Source organism: Astatotilapia calliptera, chromosome 14 (genome assembly GCF_964374335.1).
Source record: "Astatotilapia calliptera chromosome 14, fAstCal68.1, whole genome shotgun sequence".
Lineage (NCBI taxonomy): Eukaryota > Metazoa > Chordata > Actinopteri > Cichliformes > Cichlidae > Astatotilapia > Astatotilapia calliptera.
The window spans coordinates 35,464,724-35,473,796 of record NC_137435.1 but is presented as its reverse complement, the minus strand read 5'-3'; the positions used below and the strand labels follow the sequence as shown (position 1 = coordinate 35,473,796).

Sequence of the window (9,073 nt, the reverse complement as noted above, 5' to 3'; positions counted from 1 at the left end):
TGTTTTCGCGTATCCGCCATTTCAGTTTTTGAAGTTAGTTGTCATCGGCGGCTGGATTGTAGCAGGATTTGTGGCGTTAAAACGTATAATAGGACGTACAGAGCTGACTTCTGAGCACAAACCGAGCCAGAGTCCCTTTTTATTAGGTGCTTGAGCTTCAGTGTCGGAGAATTGATGCCCAAACGGCCAGCTGCGGATGTCGCCTGTTTACTAAACGTGCTCTAGGCGCTAAAGTTTTTGTATGAGTTGAACGCTCTGCCTGTGGATAACGGGAGGGAGAGCAGGGAAGGCCCGGTGAAGCCTCGGCTTTGGAGTGGTTATCATGGCTGGAAATTTTGACGCGGAGGACCGTGGTAGTTGGTACTGGGGTCGGTTGAGCAGGCAGGAGGCTGTGTCTCTGTTGCAGGGGCAGAGGCATGGCGTGTTTCTGGTTCGGGACTCCATCACCAGCCCCGGCGACTACGTGCTTTCGGTGTCAGAGAACTCCAAAGTCTCGCATTATATAATTAACAGCATCAGCAACAACCGACAATCTGGTCCAGGTAAGCTAGCAGAGCTGGGGGTACGGGGTGGGGGGAGGCTTGATATTAGGAGATGCTGATGTGACCATTCTTGCATGACTTGCACCAAAGAAGATGCGCAATAGTACATTTTCCTGGCAGGCCAGACACTGAAACATGTTTCAGTTTGACGTTAGCTCAGACGGACAATTCTCTGTGCGTTATGCAACACACTGATTTTAAGAAATCACAAATTGATGGTTTGTGTGTCTATAGGTTCCTGCGTGGGCGGTATGCGTTCTTAAATAGCGCACAGTATCATTGCAAGTCAGGCCCGGTGTAACATTATATAAGCCAACTTGTCAAACTGGAAGCAAATCACCTTAAAAAAGAAGGGGGGGGGGGTCTCTCATAGACTGATTTTGGCAGGCTTTGATCTGAAAAAAGCGTCTGCTTGGTTGTCTTCTCCCACAATATTTGTTGTATTCCCTCATGCATTTTCCAGAACACTTACTGGAAGAAACACGACATGTATGAGAAAAATGTAAAATAAGGAAACTGAAAGACTTCCTGGTCATGTTGGAAATCATCACCATCATACTTGTGTACATAAATAGGCTGCCTTTAGATTTCCCAGATGTGAACACTAATAGATAAGGAAAGGAGTGTTTCGGGTGAGTTATGATTTAATTTTTCTGCTTCTAACTTCACCTTTTACCTGCCCTCCCTCTTTTTCTCCAGGTTTGGCCCATCCAAGGTTCCGTATTGGCGACCAGGAATTTGATGCACTACCTGCTTTGCTAGAGTTCTATAAAATCCACTACTTGGATACCACCACCTTAATAGAACCCATCAACAAATCTAAGCACCCCACTTTCATGAGTGCTGGCCCCGGTGGAGGCCCCCCACCACGCCTGGAGGATGAGTATGTTCGGGCACTTTTTGATTTCCCCGGCAATGACGACGAGGATCTCCCATTCAGGAAAGGTGATATCCTCCGAGTCCTTGAGAAACCAGAGGAGCAGTGGTGGAACGCCCAGAACTCGGAAGGCCGCACAGGGATGATCCCAGTGCCGTACGTGGAGAAGTACCGACCGGCATCCCCCAATTCGGTGGCGGGGTCTAGCATGTCCGGTGCTGCACCTGGTGGGATGGGGATGCTGGGGAACTCTGACGGCTCTGCAGGACCGTCTGGCGCTCCACTGCTGGGAGACCCCAGCCAGTACGCCCAACCCACACCCCTCCCAAACCTCCAGAACGGACCTGTCTATGCCAGGGCAATACAGAAGAGGGTGCCTAATGCCTATGACAAGACAGCCCTGGCTCTAGAGGTAAATATGGCTGTATGGGTATTTTAATTTTTTTTCTCCTTATAACATGCACTGGAAGCTAGGAGATAGTTAGGAAGACGGATGTAGCTCCAGCCCTTTTAGCTTATCGAGACTGAACTCACATTCTTTGGCTCTCTTTCCCCATTGTGCTTTTGGCCAGTTCTTCCTCATTATTTGTTGAGCTGGGTGAAGAGTAATCAAGGTCAGAAAGTGATTAAGCAGCTCTCTTTTAGGTTCTGTAGTTAATCTGCTCTTTTAATTTCTCTGTTGAAATCAGTCCAGCACCATTACAGACTGACCTGCAAGTCTCTACACAGTGGTTATTAATACCCTGGATTCTTCCTTGTAGACTTGTGCTCTAGTCAGTTGACGAGTGTTTGCGCTTTCCCCCAGATTTGAACCTAAATAGGAGACTCAAAGTATGACTGCCATTAAGTGCTGCTCACGGCGGCTGGGCTGTTAAACTGTCCGGAAGTGAGAGCGGGGCTCCCACGGAGCAGGTCATTTGGGGAAGGAAATAGTTTGTGTTTGGGAACAGGACCATTTCCTCTGGTCTCTGTGAAGCCAGGAGTCCAGCTGAGCCACAAATGGGACTAGGAGGTTAAACTGAGCATGCTCTGTCTCTGCTCCTCTGCTGTTGGATGGCTAAAGACACCTCTACCCACATTTTGCTTTTCATTCTGATGAACGAGCTATTTCTCTGGCTTGTTCAGCAGCCAGAAAAATAGCTTCAATTTACTTGAAATTTATTTTCGCATATGACAGAGACATCCTTTGTATGAACTGGATTCTGCCACTCCCACCTGTGGAGGACCTTTCTGGGTTAGGCCCATATGAGACAATGCGTTTTCGCCACTCTGTTTGGCCATCAGTTGCTCATCATGGCAGTGCTGGACAGTTAATTATTAGCTTACATTTCCTTGATGGTAAAGATCACTGTTTATCTTGAGCAGTTAATTTGCAATATTTAAATCCTGCTTCATGTGACTCTGGTTATTCACTTGTTTTCTCAATTCTGAGGCACAAAACATGTCAGCTTCACAGAGATGTCATTGTCGCTGGAGTTTATTATAGAAATGTACTTAAGCTTGAGTCATCATAAAGGTCGAAGTCCATATAGTTGGAGATAAAGGTAAATGTTCTCGGTAACATACCTACGTATGTTACCGAGAACATGTGTAATTCCAGTAGCTGTGGACTGAGTTCGGTGCGGCAGCTGCTAATTATTCCTATTATTCTTTAAATTAGCGTGTCTTCATACTAATATTTAATATTTTACTACATTGTAATCAGTTCCTAAAGAATTTTCACCTCTCTTAAACAATAACCCTCATTTGCATAAAACTTTCATATCAGTTGAACTGTGAAATGTCACAGTGATATTGAAAGCATTAGTTTTATTATTAAACACATCAAAGACAGCAGACAAGAGTCTGACTATATACAGCAGGTAAAATAAATATTGAACATGTCACCAATTTTCTATGTAAATTATATATAATTTCTTAATACAAAGTTTCTTTCTTATTTTTGAAACGTCTTATAAGTTACAGATGTGACAAACTTGCACTGGTGCTTTCTATTCAATTTGTTCAGACCAGAACGTGGATTATTTTATTTAGGTGTAATTTAGACAATAATGTCAATATCTTGCCTTAGATTTAAAATATTTATAACATGCTGTTTTTAATCTGTTATATTTTTTTAAATTATGAAGATTTAAAATATCTTTACCAGAAATACCAAAAATACCTTTTACCTCCTCCTTTTGGCACTACTCTGTTTTAGGATCATTCAGGTATCTTACTGTTGTTGGATACCTTGATCTTTTTCTGTTTGAAGTGTGTTGACCTAGTAACAAGGTTAGAGTTGTGTGCAGGGAGGCAGACTGACTATAATACTAAAACCTCATAGCATTCCCCTCCTACTACAACCGCAAGTACTTTGTTGGCCATTGTGGTTGAAAGCAGTAACTATTCTTCACCAGCTCAGCTAGACTGCCGTTGCCTGCACCTGCTTTTACGTCATCAGTACATCATCGTCGTCATTAACATAAAAAACAAATCAAGAAACTCTTGTAGTTGTAGTCCTTACTGCAGGGACTACACTGAATACACAGAACTCAAGTTAAAGCTTTAATATGTTTAAATGGATGGAATTGGTATTTAAATGTGTTCAGTAAAGTCCTTTTTATGTAAACACTAGTATTTTCAACTAATGAATGTTTTCATAACCAACCTTTGTCTTAGGTAATCGTTTACCTATCTTCCTACCTATTACATACTGGAAATAGTGATAATAAATGGCATCATTAATCATTACTTTTGTAATGCTTTTATATAGAGCGTGATAATCCACTTAAAAGTCAGTGTGAAGAGGATCATTCTGCAAACGATGGTGATCATAAACCCACTAAGCCACTGCACCCATAGTGCCACAGCCTCTACCATTAAGGGAAATAAAACGCAGCATAAGTAACTGAACTGTAAAGATAAAACGGCTCAGTATGAAATAACATGCAGAATATTCTAGCTAACATTAACTGCCATCCTAGAACTTGTCATACACGCCCACACTGGATACTACAGGATTAGTGAACAAGTGCAAATATGGTGCACAACATACAATAGAAATTAGTTCAGTAAAGTTACATTTAGGGCTGCTCGATTATGGCAAAAATGATAATCATGATTATTTTCACTGAAATTGAGATCTCGATTATTTGACGATATTTATTTAACCCTTTAAGACCTACTATAGAACCAAGTCCGCCAGAGCTTATATTATATTTTTACATGTTGTAGTGCCATTTGTGGGAGCATTTCAAGTTGCTATACAACTGTTATAGCCCATATTTTAATAATATGTATGCATTAAGTCCATAGTAACTACATTAATTGCAAAAAAGTGCAATAAACTACAAAAAAAATTGAAAATCGTTTTTGGTTTTTTACATATATTTCTACTTGGAGAAATTTAAGAGGTTTATCCCTCAAAACTTTAAATACAAAAAAGTTGCAAAAAATAGTTTACAACAACAGGAAATTTATTTTGAGTGTCTTCATAGTTTTATTTTGGAGATACACCAATTTTTATATACTGCAGGAAAAACGAAAAAACAATCCTGTGATGCAAATTTGCAAAGAAAACAGCATGCGCATCAAAACAAACTACTTCCAGCAGTGCAATTCGAGTTCTAAGCATCCCAGAAACTATTCAGAAAAGTCAAACATGACCAGTATAGGCTTTTAAGGCCTACGAGTAAAAAACTACATTTTCCGCGAAAATGACGTCACTTCCGGTTTCGGCCAGGAAATGGCGTATATGCGGTAGTTCGCTGACATCTGTTTCACTGTGGGAAGTGTTACGAACAGCTGATCGGATCGGCAAAGCGTGTTTCTGGAATATTGTGTTTTTGTTCCTGCAAGAGCTTTTTATGCAGTTTTTGCAAAGCTTTATGTGGAAGGAAACCGTGACCGAGGACAAGCTGATGGCATAAGATGTAAGTACAACTCCTCCGGTTTATTGCGCTACCTTACACGGTTCCGGTTCTACAGGGATTTAAAAATAGTTACACAAAACGGAGCGTGCTGCTCTGACCGGCTTTAAAGGGTTAACAATGACTTTAAAAAATAATATAAAATAGTGTGCAACACCACTGAAGTTTTTTTTTTTTTTTTTTTACCTCTCTTTTCAACCAACAGCAGTCACTCTCCTCTCCAAATAACTTCTGCTTAGCTTTCCGAGCTTCCCTCGGGTCCTCTTAATCAGCGGTCTCCAACCTTTTTTGTGCCACGGACGGTTTATGCCCGACAATATTTTCACGGACCGGCCTTTAAGGTGTCGCGGATAAATGAGGGAGGGGCCAATAATCGGCTCAGTCATTTTTAATGATCGTTGAAAGCCCAGATCGTAATCGTGATTAAAATTCGATTAATTGAGCAGCCCTAGTTACATTATTAAGTAAAAAGTAATCAGTTTAATTAACTGAAAAGGGAGAAAATCTAAAAAAAATCTAAAAGATCAAAATCTGTAAACCGTGTGCTACACCTTTTTTGCGCCAAGGACCGGTTTATGCCCGACAATCCACGGACCGGCCTTTAAGGTGTCGCGGATAAATACAACAAAATAAAACTAGTACCGGTACCGAAAAAAAGAAGATTTATTCATAACACACGTGAAAAGACCCAGGAAAACCGAGTTACCAATAAAAACGATAACAAAATAACGCTGAAAACCGATAAAAACCCTGAAAACCATACATTTCACACCTGAGCCTCAACTCTCGCGACCCGGTACTAAACGACTCACGGACCGGTCCGAGGCCCAGGGGTTGGGGACCGCTGTGCTACACAGTCCCCAAACAGCTTAATGATCATCCAAGTAAAAATTTGATTCATTTATTTATTTGCAATACATGCACTAGATATAGCTAAAAGAAACTTTCCATCTGTAGTTCCTGGGTGCAGGCTTTTCATGATGCACCAGTATTGCTAAATGATAGCAATAACTTGTGGTAACTCAAAGCTAGCACATGGATTCACACAGTGAAACGCCCTTAATGGTTTTACAGCTAGAGCACAATGCCAAAAGCAAAGATAACAAGCATTTCATCACTGCAAGACATTTCTAACCACAAGTATCACTCTCACACAACTTTATGGCAACAAGAATGAGAATCTTTTAACCACATTTGTAAACCATACTTAAAATGCTAAAAAGTACTGCACCCACTGATGCTTTGTGGTACTTAATTCCACAACCCAGATGCCTTAACTAAAAAAAAATTAAAGATATCAGTATTACTCAAATGTTGTAGACCAGAATTTAACATGAATGCATGTTGTTACAAACCAGTTCAAGTAGTTGTGGTGCGGTAGTTGCTCACTGTAGGCATAAGCACACTTTTAAATGTCAAGAACTGTACTAATTGTCTGTTTTGCAGTAGTGATGATAGCTATTATATCCACTATTGCCAGTGTTTGCTCATGAAGAGTTGTGTGTAGTCTATTGATGCACTATTTGTCTGAGACCTGGTAATGATACCGTATGAAAACTGTCTCCAGGAGTTCCTCTTCCTTTATTACTCATATCCTCCAACAGGCTCTGCATACTGCTGGTGGGACAAAACCAGCAACCTGAGTTTTTTTCTTTCTTGTTTTTTTTTTTTTTTTTTTAAACCCTCTTCTCACATTTTGTGGAACAAATAATGATCAAAAACAATGCCAGGTGTTCAATCGCCTTACTTCTGATACAAAAAAATAATAACTCGTGACAATTAATTGTAGAGACTTTTCAGCTACCTCGATAAATAAAACTGGCTAAACTGCATTACCTATTTGAAGCAGCAGTATTGGGTGCACAGAGCGCAATACCTCTCAGAGGCTTCACATCCGGGATATAAAAACCTGTCGTGCAAATTCTTTGACACAGCTGCACCTGTCTGGTAAATGTTATCAGATAGATCTTATGCCGTTAAGTCATCGCCTTCACAGACTTGAACTTTGGAACTGTCTGCTGCTCTTTGTTTGCGCAGGTTCAGTGACACAGGACACTCCCCTCCCTGTGCAGGTCACCTGTAATCATGCATTACTTCACCCAGGAGCAAGCCCTCGCCTACAGATCACTCGCATCTCTTGCTTGCTTCAAATGTTTTTCCAAGCATCTGAGTCAGTCTGGTTGTTCATCATTACTGTTACTGCTAAGAAACTCTAATGATGAATGCAACTGCATGTGACATGGTGGTTTTTGAGAGGACAGTTGGATTGAGCTTGTGTCTCATAGGTTCTCCTCTCTTCCTGTGCAGGTGGGGGACATGGTGAAGGTGACCAAAATCAACGTGAACGGCCAATGGGAGGGGGAATGCAAAGGCAAGCGCGGCCACTTTCCCTTCACGCATGTCAAACTGCTGGACCAGCACAATGCCGAGGACGAGCTCAGCTGAGAGCGGACCACCGGGCCTCTACCTGGACACTAGTGGTAGACCCTTCCTCGCCCCTCCTCCCCTCCCTACCTTTGCCTCATTCTACGTCCTCTCCCCACTTCACCTCACAGCTCCAGCTTTTATCTGCACCAAGTACAGTTTCAGAGAATCACTGAGAACAAAACTGGCCCTCACTAGACTTGTAATGCACATACCCTCCATTTCTAGCCTCTTACGTAGACACAGTTACCCTGCGCATCCCCCACCTGCCCTCACTTACTGACAGACCGAATTCAGTCATCTACAGTGGAACAGATACAAAGTGACTCGCCCATCTGTGGATTAGGCGACACCCTTTAGAACCTTCCCTCCATCGTAGACACATTATCAACACTCACTCCTCGGGAGACTCCTCGGCGCAGAGTTCAACCACTTCCTCTTTCTGTGTCAGAGCCTGTAGATAACTGCTGTTGTTTCTTCATCTGTCATCGTGGAACACTGTGGGGTCACTTGTGCTGCATTGATGTCAGATGGGAATCCAGCAGCAATCCCGGTTTTGTATGTGCTTAGTCTTAGAGGACAGTAGGCAACCCTCTCATTTCCACACGGTGAATATGAAGGTGGAGATAGTTAGCTTAGCTAAATCAGCCGGTTGCAGTTAGCATGAAGGAGAAGGAAAACAGCTACACACTGATCAGGTTTCTTTGAAGTTTAGAATTAAACAAAGAAGACTGCGCGTGCTAACCTTTGGACATAGCCTCTTCCATTTTCTGATCTTGATGCTAAGCCTGATCAGAGCAGCACAGTCAAACATGGCTCCATTATTTTCTTTTCTTCTACATTTTCCTTCATATTGGACATGAATGCAGCACTATTCTGTGTTACCCACTACTCCAGTGTGATCAAATACAGCAGCAACATTTTAGAAAAGAGATTTAACTGATCTCCATGGGAAATGATTGAGCTCGGTTTTGGAGGCTTGCTGTTCTCGAGGAGAAGACCCAGTCCAACACTCACTTTACCCTCCTGCCTGGTGTCAAACGGAGAACTGAGTGAAGACCAGCAGCTCGGAGCAACTTCATGTAGCTATAGCCATAGTTCTAGCCCCAGCAGCCAAGCAGAGAAGCTGCGAAACTGTCAAGGAGGTGGAGGCGATAAAGGCAACACTACATTCTCTCACTTCAAATACCTATCCAGCAATCACCTATGACCAAGTACCACCAAGTAGTCTTTTTTTTTGTAAGAAAAAATAAGAACATACTGTTATGAAATGACGTACTATGTGATTATCATTACATGATAAATATTGATTTATTTTT

At 41.9% G+C, this 9,073-nt stretch overlaps 1 protein-coding gene across 1 annotated transcript; it reads left to right on the top strand.

The window, feature by feature from the left end:
* crk (CRK proto-oncogene, adaptor protein) lies at window positions 1-9,073 on the top strand. Its single transcript, XM_026193073.2, has 3 exons — window positions 1-542; window positions 1,242-1,831; window positions 7,638-9,073. The coding sequence occupies exons 1-3, from the start codon at window positions 323-325 to the stop codon at window positions 7,773-7,775; spliced, it is 948 nt and encodes a 315-aa protein (XP_026048858.1). The 5' UTR covers window positions 1-322; the 3' UTR covers window positions 7,776-9,073.